The sequence below is a fragment of the Tubulanus polymorphus genome, chromosome 5 (genome assembly GCF_964204645.1).
Source record: "Tubulanus polymorphus chromosome 5, tnTubPoly1.2, whole genome shotgun sequence".
In the NCBI taxonomy this organism is placed as follows: domain Eukaryota; kingdom Metazoa; phylum Nemertea; class Palaeonemertea; order Tubulaniformes; family Tubulanidae; genus Tubulanus; species Tubulanus polymorphus.
This window is the reverse complement of record NC_134029.1, coordinates 17,634,035-17,652,362: the sequence shown is the minus strand read 5'-3', so window position 1 is coordinate 17,652,362 and position 18,328 is coordinate 17,634,035. Positions and strand designations below refer to the sequence as shown.

Here is an 18,328-nt window from a genome sequence, read left to right as displayed (position 1 = left end):
TATGACTCGGGAGAGATTGGTCAGGGGTCATCATTTAATTCACACCACGGTGTTAAATCAAAGTGGATGTTGAAAATGATTATGAACGATTAAGAAAATGGCTCGAGTCAAATGGGACATTTGCAGTTAGAGAGCGCGTTCACACGTAAATCACTCACGCGTTACCAATTCAATCACATTATCTCTATCGCTTGCAGGACTCACCAATCAAAGAGAATAATCCTACGTTTAGTGAAGCAACAGTCGAGGTTAACGCGTAGCTGCCGTCAAACGTTTCTAACCATTCTACATAAAAAATGCTACACGAATACGAAACTCCACCGACAATGAAGCTACCAATGAAGGCTGACAAAACAACCATCCAACGTTCATTTGGCATGATAAAGCCTCCTTTAAACAAAGAAACCGTCTAATGAATCGGAAATTGCCGTGAATATCATATACCTTAATGAATAAATAGATTGCGTTGCTTAGCAGTATTACACATATTGTGTTTGGAATGATCAATCCCATTACAGCAGTAATTATGAAACGAGAATGTACGTATAAACAGACGAATTATATGTAACCCACACTTGCCACCTTGTTGTTGGCCACCGTGTGGTAGGGTTCTCCAAATTTAATTTCCTAAATCTCGATACCGACAGCAAAATGCAAACACAAACACTGATATGAAATACTACAGTTTATTACTAATAAGGAAAAATAACTATTCAAATTATCAATTAGAAGACATAGAAGACTGAAACAAAATTAATCGATTACTTCAAATTACTAAAATTAATCAATGCGTATTAAATTCATTAATTGAACAAAATCAAAAAAAAAATAAATATAATTATACCACAAATCCACGAATCTGTTGACGAACCTTCCTGGCCGCTGATGATGATCTTCCGAGGTTATAATTCTAATGATTCAATGATGCAAAAATACACACACACCGTCAGTAGTCAGCTTCAGGTAAGTTTCCAGTTACCAGGTGCCATTTTGAGGCGGTCCCGCATTGTTGGACAGATTTCAACATCTCTTAAACTAAAACCTCTAGCGCGATTACTTGTCGTCCATCCCTCTTTTGGCACAAAATCTAAACTTACGAATCGTTAGAAAGGTTACAATTTCTATTTTTCTGATGGTGTTTATTTCATTTTTCTCGGCTGCAACAATCGAACACAGTTACATTTTACGTCCCTTTTAGGAAGGCGCTTAAAAAAAATTGGTAATTTTGTGTCAATGGCTGTAAAGCCGGGCGTAGGTCGGCCTTGCGACGTGACGCGCGTGGCCGCCCGTTGAGTCAAGCGCAGAGCGCGCGCGAGTGGTTGACCGTCGACTTTCTGCACTCCGGAACGAAAATTTTTCGAACTCGTCCAGCTAATGGTTCTGGTTGGTAAGCATAACTTGAATAATAAGTTTGAAAATGGATAACGTCCATTTGGGTCCACAAGTCTTGGAACTTGGACTTCAATTTTTGAAAGGGATTTCAAGAGGTCTTTAGCTAAGATCCTTCTCCCTCAAAATCTCTGAAGCGTGTCCAGCTTGCATCTTTGCAACCCAGCAGGGACCCCCTGCAGGATGTCACATGGCTAACCACAATAATGAAAATTAAAATCTTACTTGAGATGACTCAGCAGTGAAAAATGACTCAAAATTATGCTACAAAATATAATTAGATTTTGAAAATGGTTAAAATAACTCGACTAAGACTTAACTAAAAATGTAACTAAAACGATAAAACATTTTCAATTCACTGGTGATCACTCAAGTAAACCCCCTTACAGCCCACGAAGAGTTTTGAATTTTCTCAGAAAGTGTCAAATGAAAATTATTGATAACTGGGTCTTGTAAGAATTTCCTTTCGGTGATGGAGAGTTCACCGGAACGTAGTACAAACTGCGGTTGCCTAGACACACCGACTGTGTGATTCAGAATTTTCAAAAACTAAAACTAGCCTGATTATGTACAAAGCACAGCAAAAAGAAATAAAATATATTTAATCATAAAACATAGTAAATTTTTGATTGCTGCGGCGAAATACCGATTTTGGACAGGTTCTTAATATTGCTGCGGCGAATTTACTTTCATAATGTAGTCAGCCAGCCAATCATGGAAAATTCGACGATCACGGCATTTTTTGTTACAGCTTGGCATCCGGGCTCATTTGATAGCAGAGTATGTGGGCTATCATGTGTGGTGGATGCCTTTTACAATTTTTTCGTTTTTTGGCCTACAGGGGGCGTTAAAGTCAGACATTTTGAAATTAAAACATCTTCATTTTCATTCGTCAAGGAAATACACTTTAAACTACTTTTGCTAAATAATTCGAATATCCTATCTTAGGTTTGGAGTAATTTTACAATCTAAACCTTTTCCGAGTTGGGGGATTGCAGCGCATATAGCGCAACGTTAATTTTATGCATACATTCATTTGTTACCTAGTTACAGCAGCAACAATCGTGTAATATTCACTTGAAAATAGCAATTTCATATGAAATATTCATTTTAAAGGTTATTAGCTCAAATAGTGATGTTGTTAATGTTTTTTGTTGATTATTTTGATATTTCTTTAAACTTACTTACAACTCGTATGTACTTGGTCAATATCGGGATTAACTGTTTATTGGTTTCTATGGTAACAGCAATTCAAATCTGCGTTCTTCATCCGTCAGGTACCGGTATTTTGGGCGTTGGGTCTTTCGTGACATTCGAAATGTTCTCAAACTTGCCTAAAGTCGTCGGCCATGTATTGGACCGCTTATTACTACGTCTTGCTAACAATTGAATTGCAACAATGGTAACCATTGTTGCAATTGCAGAAAAATCGCGTAATTTGTCCACATTCTTGACGTAACCAATGGATTAATTGAGGATGTGTTTATCTAAAACCATATCTAATCTCTTTTCTTTAAAATTTTAAAATCATTCCATATTCGTTCACGAGTAAATTATAACTAAACGTTGTCACCATGGTAACCATACATTATATGCGTTTATTTGAAAAAATTCTTTTTTTCCCATATCTTTTGAACCCTTTTACCGAATCGGTCGAATGAAAGCTCATATTTGAGGCAATTTCTTGAATTTTCTTTACTTCTAGGGCATGACATTAATGATTCTAACGTTGGAGTGTCTTGAATGATTTTTGTCAGGATATATGCTGTTCAGTGAAAATGATTGTCTTTCGAATAATAGACACTTCATTATCACCAAAACTTGTGTCAATGAAATATTTCATAGTTGTAGCTTGACTGATCAATTTTTGATGAAGAAATTGCAACAGCTTCAATAATTGTCAGAGTTGGCTTGAAAATGTCATGAAGAAGGAATGAGACTCTATGATTAGGAAAAGATGGGATTCAATAGTTGAGGAAGGATGGAATTCTAAGATATTTGAGTGGAGAATAGGCCTTATAACTAATAGGTAGGCAGGCCTCATATATTACTTATATATAATACTATTTGATTTTGTCAATGTATGGACATTTTTGTTTTTAGTGAACGTTTAAACTGGTTGACATCGTGAATATTACGCAGGTGGTTATCAATGTTATTCCAAAGGGAAGCAGCAACTACAGTAAATGAACGTCCACTAAAAGTACTTAGGTTGTAATGGGCTGGAGACAGTAAATTTTGAGATGATGATCTTAGTGCACGAACTGGATTGTACTGAACGAGTAGATCTTTCAAGTAGACTGGAGCCAACAAGTGGAGGCACTTAAAAACAAGGAGAATAACTTTGAACTCTTTGCGCTGTTTCACAGGCAACCAGTGAAGGGACCTAAGCACAGGTGTTATATGCTCATATTTCTTTGTTTTGGTGACAATACGAGCGGCACGGTTCTTTATTAATTGCAGTCTATGAAGAGAAGAAAAAGACGATCCTGCCAAGCATGCGTTACAGTAGTCAATCCTCGACAAAACTAGGGACTGCATCAACAGTTTCGCAGCCGCATCAGACAAGTAGTCCCGGATGCTACCTATCGCCCTAAGATAATAGGACGTAGCACAGACAACACTACTAACATGTGCCTCCATATTGAGCTGAGGGTCAAAAATTACTCCAAGATTTCGGATAGGTTTATTCGATAACGGAATCTCAAAGTCATCAGTCGCGAATACTACGTATGTTGATTGAACGCAGTATATGCATTGTTCCAAACAACATTGCCTCGAACTTATCCACATTGCACATCAACTTATTGTCAATAAGCCACTTGTTGACATGAGAACATGTAAGCCCGATAACATTAACTTGTCTACTGATGTCCAATGATTTGCATTTGATTGCCATATACAGTTGACCATCGTCCGCAAAACCATGACGTGAAACTTTGCTATCCTCAAATAACTGCACTAAGGGCAATATATAAATGAGGAACAATAGTGGCCCCAGCACGGAGCCTTGGGGCACACCATACTCAACTTTGCAGAAATCAGAGTAATGTCTGTTGATAACGACACGATGCGTTCGATTCTCAAGGTACGATATTAACCACTGAAGTGCTGAACCACGAATACCGAGCACTACCTGAAGTCGATTTACAAGGATGAGATGGTCCACAGTATCGAAGGCAGCACTCAGGTCTAAAAGGACAAGTATGGCAGCACCATCAGCGTCAACCATGTTACGAATGTCACTTTGAACCTTGACAAGAGCTGTCTCGGTGCTGTGACAGGTTTTGTACGCAGACTGGTAAATATCATGTAAATTGTTAGCATCCATATAAGCGGTTATACGAGCAGCGTCAACACGCTCCAGTACCTTGGAGATAAACGGGGGGTTACTGACTGGACGGTAGTTTTTGAGAACGGAAGTATCTAAGCTCTGTTTTTTAATGAGCGGGGTTATCAACGCAGTCTTCATAGACACGGGAACGTATCCTTCCAACAACGGTCTGTTAATAATGTCCAAATAGAGAGGAATGACAGCAGGTAGGATGGCTCTCAGCATCCAAGTAGGCAAAGCATCAAGCTCACATGACTTACTTGGCGATTACCCTATTATTGATACAAGCTCTTTCTCCAAGACTGGCTCAAATTCCTCTAACTCACAATCTCCGAAATGCATCGTTTCAGGACCCAAACACGAGTCTGGGAAAGATAGTTTAATCCTCTCAATTTTGTCAGCAAAGAAAGTTGCAAATCTATTTGCAAGTTCTTCCCAATCATCACTATCTGGCAGCTTTCTACTAACATCTTTCAGAAGAAGTTCATCAAACACTTTCTGCATAGCTTTTCCATCCGAACCCTGCATCACTAATCCTGGTATTGTAGTACTGCCTCTTGGAATGCTTTATAAGATTATTATAATGCAATTTGGCAGTATGGAAAATTTCGGGCTAAAGTATTTTTACAAGAGGAGGTAGATAATTTTCAACAAAATGGTACATTCAGTCGTTCCTAGTTCCATAAAAGCAAGAAAGGGCACTTTGAGTCCCTATCAATATCAAAAGTAGAAAGATGCATTACAACGTCATATAGCCCGTGCAAACTATCAAGCAAAAATGCATGTTCAGCATGTCCTGAATTGGTTTCTTGTAAATGCAAGACTGATTGCAGCCGCGCCAACTGTAAATGCAGAAAGAATTATGTCACTTGTACATCTGCATGTGGCTCTTGCCACAAAAACTGCCTAGATAATGATAAACTAGGGGTCCAGGGACACCATGCCCACTAGGGAAGTGGTTCCAAATGCTCAACAATCTACAATTTCAATATTCCCCCTGGTGACCATATGCAAAAACCAATGACCTTGAAACTCAATACAATCATAAAACATGTCAGCAGCTACGATTTTGTAATTGATTATGATAACAAAATATGCCTCGTTACCAATTTAATATGGAAATACTAAGTTATTCTACTATTCAACGCCCCCTGATGACCATATTCAAAACCCAATGACCTTGAAACTCACCACAATCATAGAACGAACTATAGTCACGAACTATAACTTTGTAATTGATCATGGTAACAAAATATGCCTAGGTACCAATATAATAAGGAGATACTACGTTATTCTACTATTCAACACCCCCTGGTGACCATATAGAATAACTAATGGCCTTAAAACTTGCGACAATCATAGATGATGTCATGAACTACAACTTTGCAATTGATTGTGGTTACAAAATATGCATTGATACGAATATAATATAGAAATACTAAGATATAGTATTAATAAACGCCCCCTGGTGGCCATATACAAAAACCAATGACCTTGAAACTCACCACAATCATAGAACACGTTATGAGCTACAAGTTACTAATTGATTGTGGTAACAAAATACGCTTAGGTATCAATATAATGTGGAAAAACTTTTTCCCACCTACGAATGAGTAGTGATGACACCAAAATGGCCGCCAATTGCGTCATAATTGGCTGATCAAAAATACCTGTCTCAGGTATAAAACATCCCTTTTCAATGAATACCCATCACAAATTGCAATGAGAAATGGCAAACCAGTAGGGAGCTACAGCACTCAGAATTCGGGCCAAAATTGACATTTTTGGGCACTAAAAAGGTCATAGGTCATCTTGAGTCCGATCGACCCAATTTTTGTTATGCTGATGGGCCCTGGGGGGTATTCACATACATCCGAAAGATCAAGGTAATTGATCAAAGCGTCTTCAAAATTTCCCTCAAAAAGTTCAAAAATGTGTAAAAAGTGTTGATTTTAGCGAACAACAATGGCTGACAGTTGGCCATCTTGATTCTTACAGGGCCAGTTTTTGGGCTGAAAAGTAGTCACGAAAAGTGAACGCAATAGCCCGCTGGGACTAAAGTCCCAAGTGGGCTAAAAAGTAAATTGCAGTTAAGGGAATATTAGTTTTACTAAAGGTTAACTAGTATCATCCCCTAGAAGTAAGGAAAATTCAAGGAATTGCCTCAAAAATGAGCTTTCATACAACAAATTCGGTGAAAGGGTTCAAAAGATATGGGAGAAAATCTTATGGGAAAAAAAGAATTTTTTTTTTTTCAAATAAACGCATATAATGTATGGTTACCATGGTGACAACGTTTAGTAATAATTTACTCGTGAACGAATATGGAATGATTTTAAAATTTTAAAGAAAAGAGATTAGATATGGTTTTAGATAAACACATCCTCAATTAATCCATTGGTTACGTCAAGAATGTGGACAAATTACGCGATTTTTCTCCAATTGCAACAATGGTTACCATTGTTGCAATTCAATTGTTAGCAAGACGTAGTAATAAGCGGCCCAATACATGGCCGAAGACTTTAGGCAAGTTTGAGAACATTTGGAATGTCACGAAAGACCCAACGCCCAAAATACCGGTACCTGACGGATGAAGAACGCAGATTTGAATTGCTGTTACCATAGAAACCAATAAACAGTTAATCCCGATATTGACCAAGTACATACGAGTTATAAGTAAGTTTAAAGAAATATCAAAATAATCAACAAAAAACATTAACAACATCACTATTTGAGCTAATAACCTTTAAAATGAATATTTTATATGAAATTGCTATTTTCAAGTGAATATTACACGATTGTTGCTGCTGTAACTAGGTAACAAATGAACTTATGCATAAAATTAACGTTGCGCTATATGCGCTGCAATCCCCCAACTCAGAAAAGGTTTAGATTGTAAAATTACTCCAAACCTAAGATGAGATATTCGAATTATTTAGCAAAAGTAGTTTAAAGTGTATTTCCTTGACGAATGAAAATGAAGATGTTTTAATTTCAAAATGTCTGACTTTAACGCCCCCTGTAGGCCAAAAACGAAAAAATTGTAAAAGGCATCCACCACACATGATAGCCCACATACTCTGCTATCAAATGAGCCCGGATGCCAAGCTGTAACAAAAAATGCCGTGATCGTCGAATTTTAGGATAGTTTTTTAAGGTTGGCTGGCTGACTAATGCTCCTGTTTGTGAAAATCTAAAAGACCAAAATACCCCTTCGCTAGAGGTTGCTCTGTTAAAAACGCAAGCTCTCTTCAATAAATGCCGTTTGGTGAATCTAATCTCTTCCGAATTATAATGCATCTTTCGAAGCTCTCGTCCGACAGCTCAAGCTCCTGTATAGACTATCTCTGATATACAGCCAAATTATAATTTTCACCAAAAAGTAATCTTTACCGAGGTAAATGGTCATGCCAATAAGTGTGACCACAGCAAGTTGTTTAAATCTGGCGACTGGTTAAAGTTTAACAACACTAACTTTAACAAAAAAACTATACGTACGTGATTTAACGACAAGTTGAAAGAGTTTAAGCAATATTGCTCCATATGGTTAACCCTAAACCAGAACAACTGGGCCTTGGTCCCTTTATGTTGACATCCCTAGGGAGGAAAATGAAAATTTTTTACTAAAATCTGTTCATTAACATCAGTTGAAATATTGAGTGACAGGGGACATGCATGTGCATACACTAGTGATGTTACTCGGTGTATAAATGTGCCACTACGGCGCTATCCAGTTATCCAACGTAGTTGCCATAGAGAAAATCCATCTTATAAATTATATACTGGAGGCATATTATGACCAATTGTTCCATCGTACGAACGACATAGAGCGCGGTAGATTGACAGGAACAGGCGGACGGGTGTACAGGTAAATACATGTTCGTACAAGCGTTTCAATGTGTTGTCTGTACATACATTAAATCAAAGATAACAATGTTTTGCACTTAGATGGCGTTAGTTAGAATCTTGATAATTTATCATCCAGATCATATTGATCTACCCAACTCCAGGACAGTTTTCATACATGGACATTCAGAATATCACGTCCAGTTTCAACGAGTTGCAGCGAGTCAGACACGACTGCATTTCCCTTGGGCCCACTACTCTACTACCATCACTTTCTGCAATTAAGCACTTGAATTGTGTGTTCTTATTTCAGATTGCTGGAAATATGTCGAATGCTGTGATCGAGTCTGCATGTAAATCGTCAATGTGTCGGTTAAGAATTTTTCTCGTTTTGCTTTTCTCATCCATCGTAGTCGGTATGTTTCTGTTCGCTCGCAGTACGCTCCTCTATGATCCGCTGATGATCGAGCAACGGATCCGCGATAAGACCAAACGGTGCGACTTCAATTGTAACCCGGAGACAATGCCTATTGCGAATTTGCCCGATGTAGATTGTCAGTTCCCGAAAGATCGCGAGTCGGTTTTAATTCTTGTTTCGAGTCCATCAGAAGCGCATACGAGAAGAACACTGATACGACAAACATGGGCCAGTAATAAAGGACTGGAAAGACCGGGATTCGAAGTAAATTTACGAGTTGTATTTGTGGTCGCTCTGTCTTCTTCTACCGATGTTAATTCCAATGTAATAGAAGAGGCTTCAGTCCATAGGGATATTATTGGGGGTCGGTTCGCCGATACCGTACGCAATGACACATTAAAGACCATATTCGGCATAAGATGGGCTGTAAAAGCCTGCCAGACTGCTACCTTCATCGTGCAAACAAATGACGAGATTCTGGTCAATATAGACAATCTGATTGGTGAAATCCAGTTGATGGGTTCCGGTAGAAGGGTTATTGGCAATTGCGGAGATCCTACCGAACCGATCCGTAATCCTAACAACATCCAGCATATCGATAAAGATGTTTACCCAATGGAATATTTACCGAAAACCTGCAAGAGTTCGGGTGGTTATGTGATACCAATGTTCGTAGTGATAGACGTTGTTTCCTTGTTCGTGGTTATGAATCGCTATGGCATCCCGAGCGGAGATGTATATCTAGCGATGTGTTTGAACGAGCTGAAAGTTCCCAGATACGGAGTGAGCGGTTTCGAGCACGATCAACCCCTTGCCCCGAGTCCAGAATACCTGTGCGACTGCGTAGTTACCGCCGGCGGCTTGGAATACTTCGATCGTTTAGCAATGTGGAATGGAGCCCGATCTTGGAAATGTCAATTACACGGAAGACTTCATTGTTGGGGTATCATTTTGAGATTTTATCTTCTTCATATAACAATAATTGCAATAGGGTTGCCTCTTATTCTGGTGTCCTTTTGGCGCTTGAAACATTGTCTGAAGATGAGATACGTGGGTTATCGACCTGTACCGAAAACTTGGGATTAGTTCGGGATGTTCTCGTTGCACCTCATATAGAGAAGATCTACGAACACACATGAATATGCAACATTAAATGCTACCGTCCATATTCGATTGATATTATATTTCGATTGACTTCGATATTATCGACTATCCTTTTAGACCTACCAACAACAAGATCTAGTTTTACATTTATATATAGGCCTATATATTTAGTGCTACCACCAGTTGCCATTGACAACCGTCTCATTGTATTCAACAATTAAAGATATGAATATTGATAATCTCTGATGACAGTCTTTCTGTTGAATGATCTGTCGTTACATTTATGCTTTGCCAAAATAATTTTAATGAATTATAAAAAGGTAAGTTCATTAAGATTTTTTTCGAGTTGGCTTTACTCTACTGTAGTTGTTATTGTCAACTTTATATCACAAGTTATCATATATCTGATAGTTATTAGTTTTTAGGCCCCTCCCGACCAAAGGACGTTTATTGGCCAGCGTCCATTAGTTCGCCTGCTCCAACCAATGGTGGTCTCATTCAGGGCCACCTTCCGTTATCGGAGTTAGTCGACTATAGTCGAACTAAATGAAACCGAATGTCCGTTAGTCGGAACTATAGTCCGGAAATGGTCGACCATGCAATTGAGCATGGTCGCTACAGTTCGGAACTAGGTTCAAGATGGCCGACACTGTGAAATACGTTACGACCGAACTATAGTGTGTTCGGTTATTAGTTCCGACCACTAGTCGACTAGCTACGAAAACCGAAGTTGGCCCAGGGTGGCCGACAGTCGGCCATATTTGATTCTCAAAATACACTGTTAATCCATCTTCTATAGACATTTTTTTTGTAAGTAAGGCGCATAGTGTAAGGTGACGATATAATTGCACTCACGATGCTGGGGATAAGTCCAGGATCTTCAAACTGAGGGTAATCAGCTGATCATTCCCCTGAAAAATGTTTATAATCAGTCTAATTCTTGCGCATTCTGAGCGTTCTTTAACCCGCTTGATCACCCTATGTCATGTTTAAAGTGTACCATGTACTTTGAAATGTATATATTGGAAAATGAAAACAAGTAATACGAAGAAAATTCCCCGCTGCACCAGTAGCACCCCCCTGGATCCACACCTGCGATGGCCGACTTGCGACCATATTTGATACTTGAAATACTCTGTTCCCATACTACTATACTGAGACTACTAAACGTTGAATACCTGCAGCTAATGAATTTATTGTATATAGGATACAGATTCATATTTTGGTCTGAGTGCCATCATTTTTCAAGCGGAATTTTCGCGAAAGGTTTTGAGTATTCAGTTGTTGATCTCTATTGATTTTGGTTATAGCACTATGATTATACCACTGCTCCTATTGCAGGCACTCTGTTTTTAAATTGACTCGGCGGGACCGATTTACAGACAACCTATTTATAATTCTGTGTTAATCGTAGATTTTATATAAATATCTATTAGAATTTATCTTATGATTTTCCATACGTATATCATAAAATCTTATAATGAATTTGATAGACTTTGTTCTTTCCCGTATACTTTTTAGAATAAATGTATATCAATTCTAAACAAAACGATAATTTTCGCGTGTACTCCTTTTTTGCTACTGCTATAGAAGGAAGTGTCGTGTGCATTATCCAAATGCGCCATGACAGATAAAATGTGTCTGATTTTTCTATCGACACGCGCTACAGCTTTGACAGTCTCTATGGTAACCGTAGGGGTAGAAACACACATTTACCGATCGAAGTCGCTTTGGCAAATAAAACAAAAATTTCAGTCGACTGTATAATATGCGTCCATGTTACGATTCCTTTTTATGGAAATTAATTGTGCTGTTATTGTTCAATACTTGTCCTATATTTTTTCTGCGATATACACTGCTGACAGTTTAAGAAGTAGCGGTGAATGCTTTTTAGAGCTCTACTCAACCAATAAAACAGGAATCGCCCGGCATTGCGGTATATGCTAACGTTTACGTGCAAAGGCTAGCGAAAAACGTTATCCCAAGAGGTGAGATCTTAGTGGACCGAATGCGAGAATCTTGCGAGGAATTAGATTAGCAGGTAACGGTAGCCGATTGTGAGAGGAATACTGATGTTCAGTGATATTGTTGTCCCCTGCTGACTGGAGGAAATTGACTACACCACGTAGAAGCCGATGCGTTGAGGCTACTGCTATCGTCAGTGAATATCGCGCTCAATAAATCAATACGGCGCCATCAATACCGATCGGTAATAACAAAATATAACAACATACTTGAAAGATCAACGAATAACAACGTATAATAGTTAGCACGACCGGCGAAGGTATTCGCTTTGAAGGTAAGTCAGTCCCCCAGTGCTGGTATATATTTCATATACGACGTAAACGGGAAAAAAGGAAATTGATATTGATTAGATTGTTGAGCCCATCGGGAGAACGTTAGGTGATTATGATATTATTTCTCGGGATTTCAATGATGCCGATAGAGTATTTATCATGTTCTATTTATCATGTCTGTCTGGATGTCTACAAACAGCATTTACATAGACAGCCAGCTGCCAGTGCACATTAGCATGTAGACAAGCTTTTTCATAAAAATGAAACCAAAATAAAATAGAAACATCGGCTGGGCTAAGCTCTCGCAGTCATTCAAGCGAGATAAACGAGGATTACCACTGCAGACGGTTGTGGCATCTGAAACAGATCAAAATTCACTCCTCAAGCACTAGCTATATGAATCATATGAATATTAGTGACCCGTTGGAGAGACACAACAGCACATGAAATGAGATAAACATAATTTGTTGATGTTAATTCAATTCTTTATTCCATTCATCCCATGCATTAACATTATGCATTCTAATCATAGTTAGACTCACGAATTTTTGGAAAATATACGCAGATCAAACCCATTCTATACCATCAAGTATCAATTAACTGAGGCAATATAATTTCAGTAGCAAAATCATATCGAAATTCCAAGAGTTTATACGTTAGTACAAAAAATTACTTTTCCAGTTTGGCGCAGACAGCGTTCAAAACTGAAAATTGACCTTAGGAGCAAACCTACCCTTTTGGAACAACGCCTCCTATGGTGTATTTTCGACTTTCTATATATACCGTTACCTCTAAATGCTATCCTGTAACCTATAGGCCTACATGTATGTTGAAAACATCATATATATATATATTATACGTACGTACGTGCGTACGTACATACATACATACATACGTACATACGTACGTACGTACGTATATACATACATACATATATACATACATAAAATACGTACATACATATGGCTAAAAACGAAACCTTGTTTCTGCTGAGCTTAACAGTTGACCTGCCCGGCTGCCTACCTTTCACCCCGGCCTTCCACATATTTCCTGATGTTGAAACATTGTTGTTTCACTCTTTGTTATAATATCACTGTTGATTCAACGTCTACTTTTGGTTGAGTGTTTACTGGGAGTGTACTTCTTTTGAAATCATGATCAGGTTAGCCAAAACGCAGACCCGGCAGCTGTAGAACTGATTACGAATCTTATTGCATTTAACAAAAATGACCCGGCCGCTGCGGAGAAACATGGTACATGTACATACCATTTTAGTCCATCATAACATTTCACCGATATTCACTGGACATGTTTATTGAATCTAGAGCACTTTTCGTGAATCTTGGCACTTGGCCTTCTTAGCCTACAGATTCAAAGATTCAGATTTGAATTCATTGCACCAGAAATTTTGCAATTTTTTTCGATAAGGATATATACAAAATAAACAGTTGACTCCAGATTTTATAAAGATTAATTCTATAAAGTATATCGATATGATACGTATGCAAGTTCAGCAATGGCTTACACAATTAGTTCATTAAATTAGATAAATTTATTGAAATTTTTATGTGCCAATTTCATCTACTAAATGTGATCGTTATGTGACACTTGTAACCGGATACAAAGTAGCAGTTCATACCGGGTCAATCATTGAATATTCCATTTCGGAACGTCATTTAGCTACTTCTGCTTTGTGAAAGTTTGAAATCAACAGAATGATTTAGCATACGATTATGCGCTCTGCTAACGATATCTATTTGCTGTAGCAGGTAGTGCCGCACCTACAACGTGTTGAAACACATTTGTGTTGATATCTATCGAACATAAAATATGTTATCGCTCGTTTGCTTCTATCGGCCTCACTTGCACACAGTTCCACGGTTATATAGATTAACTGAAATGAATAGAGTCAAAATTCTACCAGTCAGAAGCCGTGATCACACGGAGACAATTGGCCCGGGTCAAATTAGCACGGATCAGGCTCGAGCCAAATTTGGCATGTGCCTAAATTAGAGAGCGCGCTCACACGTAAACCACTCACTCAATACTAAGCAAAGCGAAGTGGATGATTTCCGGAACCAGCATTTTGACATTCAAACGCAATTACTTGTCCCGTGCTAAAATTCGTCCCGGACAAAAAAGCTCGTGCAATCACGGTTACATTTAATCTTGAGTTGTAGACGGGGGTCCGGGATAGGATCCACGGGAAAATTAGAAGGTCGGGGTCCAGAAAGAAAGGGCATTACTCGAATAACACATCCATGTCAATGCTACGATCGGGGTCCCACCCTCGATGTTAATGTATCTTTAAAGAAATACCTCCTAAAAATGGGGATTCCTTATAGAATGAGTGTAAAATTTGCAGGTTTTAACTATTCCGTATTGACGAAAAGGGCAACATCAATGGGAAGGTAGGATTCCAAAACCACCACCTAAATCCAAACCAGCATATATATATATTAACGATTTCATTTGTTGGGAAAATTGTTTAGTTTAACACTGAGCTCTGGTTTCTGTCTGCTTGCAGGTTCGCCATGTCGGTGGCATCGTACCACGGAATCGGGTTGATGTCCGGGAATTCACTGGACGGTCTTGATATCTGTTACGCTGAATTTCTCGGCAATCCCTCGTCGGACGTGTGGAGTTATCGCATCATCAAAGTCAAAACTATTGACTACAGCGAAAAATGGTGGATCAGACTGAAAAACTCTCATCGAACCAGCGGCCCCGACCTGATCAAATTACATGCCGATTTCGGTCGCTTTATCGGCCAGGAAGTGAAATCATTCATCGAAAGCGAAGACATCAAAGAGCTCGATTTCGTTGCCTGTAACGGGCACACGGCGTTTCACCAGCCCGGCAATGGACTGTCGTTTAGTTTAGGAGATGGTGAAAGAATCGTTACTTTCATCGACTGTCCGCTCGTTACGAATTTCCGCGGGAAGGATATCGAACTCGGCGGACACGGTCGTCCTCTGGTGGCCATGGCTGATCCTTATCTGTATCAGGAGTACGATTTTTGCCTGAATCTAGGAGGTTTCGCGTACATGTCGTTCGAGGGCAAAGCTCATGATATTTGTCCGTGCAATATGCTGTTGAACTATCTGGCGAGAATTCAGAACGAATCGGCTTTGTTCGATAAAGATGGCGAATTGGCAAAATCCGGAGAAATCTTAGCTCCGCTCAGGCAACAGTTGAATTCGATAACCTATTACAAACAGTCTCGGCCGAAAAGTTTGTGCAGAGAATGGTTCGATAAAGAGGTTCTACCTCTTCTAGATTACAAGGTAGACCTAGGCCTATATTAAACCATTTGCCTCTTCATTTCAAAAGCTTTTGACTGAGAAAAATGTCTTGAATTCCAATTCACATATAAAGCGGGTCGATTAGTCACGTGTTAGTAGTCTTGTTTACTCCTCTGCACGTTGAAACGAAGTTGAATTTTTATGAATATGTAAAACGTAGTATAGGGCCAACTTATTCAAAATAACTGTAGGCCTACATAGTTTCAGACAGGCTGTATACCTACTTGTTATTTTTTTTGCAAATATTTCGTATTTTTCGTGCCACTACCTGTTTTACTGAATCAAAATTAATATTTCTGACATTTTTCTTCCAGACGTGGTCAATCAAGGACATGCTGCGCACATCTGTGGCCCATATTATCGATGAAATTTGTCAAGCTGTTGAGTTGTTTCTGTTGGAAGCGACGTCTGTCCCCGCGCCTAGAGCGGGCGGGAAACGCAAGATGTTAGTAACAGGCGGCGGTGCTCATAACTTGTTTTTAGTAAAATGTTTGACGGAACGTTTATCGACATTGGACGTGAAAATAGTCGAGTACGATCGGGACGAATACACATTAGATTACAAGGAAGCGTTGGTTTACGCATTTTTGGGCATGAGGTGCCTGTTAGGGTTGCCGAATATAAGTAAAGACGTCACCGGTGGTAAAGACAACATCGTCGCCGGTTCTATTCACGTGCCACCGCATCACAGTAAACCTGTGCTTAGTATCAAATGAACTAGTGCCTCGGCGTCTAAAGCTCAACCACTCCATCGTCCTGCTTCCTCGAACTAGATATTTCGTGCCGTGTCAGTATCGTGATGCCCAATTCAAATCCATGGCGGAGTGGGATGCGTTCGCATTGTATCTACTAAAATCATTTAGGCGGGAGTTTCCGGTTTGCTTGTGATGAATTCAGAAACTGATTTCTGGAACTGGAACGCTGTGGTGCTCAATGTAACCCATATACTACCAAGTCCACCTATAAAACATGCAAGCTTACCTCTGTCAATTGTATATGCTTCACTGAGAACCTTAGTGTCAGTGGTATATCGCTAACGCGACCCCTGGTTCAGGCGAGCTCTTTAGGCAGTATACGGAGCTCCGCGAACCGGCCATTCTCAGGACTGGGTGAAGTATATGCTTGATATTGAATATATGCTTTCAATGTAAAAACCTCCCGATTCTATCAAAATTTTACACACGCGACGATTTTTGGCAATTGCTGGGTCCAGTTTCACGAAAAAGTTGATAGTTTAATTGACGCCTTGAAGAAAAATAACTCATTTGCCTAATATTATCGAAAATGAATAATATGATACTAAAGGATCAATAAATTGAATTTTAATATATCGACAATTAAATTGAAATGACCGACAACCAGTATCACCGGGCTAGCCCCTAGACTGGTTTCCGCCATTTAATTGAATTCGGCAGGCCATCAATCTACCGGCAATGTTTATGATGCGGGGACATATCCACTCAAAATTCGTTGTTGAAATGATAGAAGATGAATCAGTGATTTGAGTTAGGCCTGTAACCTATGTTACACAAAAAACTAAACTTAAAAATTTATTGACGCCAAACGAGGCTAGCCGGAGAACATCGCACTCATTTCTCAAATACATGAACATTGATAAATAGAAAATAAGACTTCATGAAATATATCGAAACGCCAATATTTATGACGTGGTGCACATCGCTTCACACAAAGTAATATAAGTATCAATACACAAAATATTGTTGTAAAGGTTAAGTTTTATGGCGTCAAAAACACGAACATTTGTTAAATACAAAACTTCCAAAGAGTCCAGATATCACAAAATGAATGCCAAAATGCCAAAATGCGTAATAAGCCTTTTTACAGTTTCCAGGCGCCATTTTTTGGGTACCCACCGCGTCCGTATTGTTGAATTTTTGTCCCTATTTTTATCCGGTTTAATTTTTTTATTTGTGCATCTGGATTGGATTAAATTATGAGCAATAATTCAAGTTGAATTATTGGGAAGACGATATCAATTCTTATAACTTCACCAGCGCGCATTGTTGCATTAGCTTTATGATTGAGTAATATAATAAGAAAGTTAATTATCAGCTGAGTTCATCGATATTTTCACTTGGTTTCTCTCCAATCTAGAGATATGAACAAAATTTAAAAAAATTAAACGGGGGAAAATTGGGACGAAAAATTCAACAATGCGGACTCAGTGGGTACCCAAAAAATGCGCCTGGAAACTGTAAAAAGGCTGATTGTAAATGGTATTTTGAAACGTGACGCATCGCAAAGCACAGGAGGCCTGAGCCAAAAAGTTTTTGACCGACAGTATCCTAGGTACGGTACTACAAGTAAAAAGACCAAGAGATAGTGGATTTTATTTGAGTAAACGGGTCAACTTAAACTTTTTGTTTCAGGCACCTAACAGCGGCGTCAAAAGTTGATGGTGATGATTGCTTTTGTTTACTTCACAACGTCAATATTGACAACAATTCAAACTGTACCGGGTACGAACTTTTTGTGGTCATTCACACTGAAAATGTCCTTAATTTGACTTTAGAAACAAGTACGGTACTTATTAGAAATATTCAATAAAAATCCTCATTGTGAAGAAGGTCTTTAAATAAAGATAACCATATATAAAATTGAGGGAATACGTTTT

The 18,328-nt window shown here is 38.8% G+C and overlaps 1 protein-coding gene and 1 long non-coding RNA gene across 4 annotated transcripts; one reads left to right on the top strand and one right to left on the bottom strand.

Annotated features, from left to right (window-relative positions):
* Nucleotides 1-1,579: 1,579 nt before the first annotated feature.
* LOC141906433 (uncharacterized) lies at nt 1,580-14,550 on the bottom strand. The gene is made up of 4 exons (XR_012619328.1): nt 14,430-14,550; nt 14,028-14,282; nt 8,222-8,320; nt 1,580-1,653 (listed from the first exon to the last, which is right to left on the bottom strand). It is a non-coding gene; the product is annotated as an uncharacterized LOC141906433 (long non-coding RNA).
* LOC141906432 (anhydro-N-acetylmuramic acid kinase-like) lies at nt 11,960-18,253 on the top strand. Of its 3 annotated transcripts, none has more exons than XM_074795731.1 (3): nt 11,960-12,132; nt 14,916-15,675; nt 16,008-18,253. In XM_074795731.1, exons 2-3 carry the CDS (start codon nt 14,923-14,925, stop codon nt 16,407-16,409), a joined length of 1,155 nt encoding a protein of 384 aa, XP_074651832.1. In that variant the 5' UTR covers nt 11,960-12,132; nt 14,916-14,922; the 3' UTR covers nt 16,410-18,253. The 3 variants fall into 3 exon arrangements, with proteins under 3 accessions (XP_074651832.1, XP_074651830.1, XP_074651831.1); XM_074795729.1 differs by having other exon boundaries at nt 11,960-12,390; XM_074795730.1 differs by lacking the exon at nt 11,960-12,132 and adding an exon at nt 12,485-12,494.
* The last annotated feature ends 75 nt before the right edge of the window (nt 18,254-18,328 follow it).

What these genes read in the sequence shown, in the direction of transcription:
- LOC141906432 (XM_074795731.1), top strand. Translation starts at nt 14,923, where the DNA reads ATGTCGGTGGCATCGTACCACGGAATCGGGTTGATGTCCGGGAATTCA. An exon ending in TACCTCTTCTAGATTACAAG is followed by an intron (nt 15,676 to 16,007) that starts GTAGACCTAGGC and finishes TTTTTCTTCCAG; the next exon opens with ACGTGGTCAATCAAGGACAT.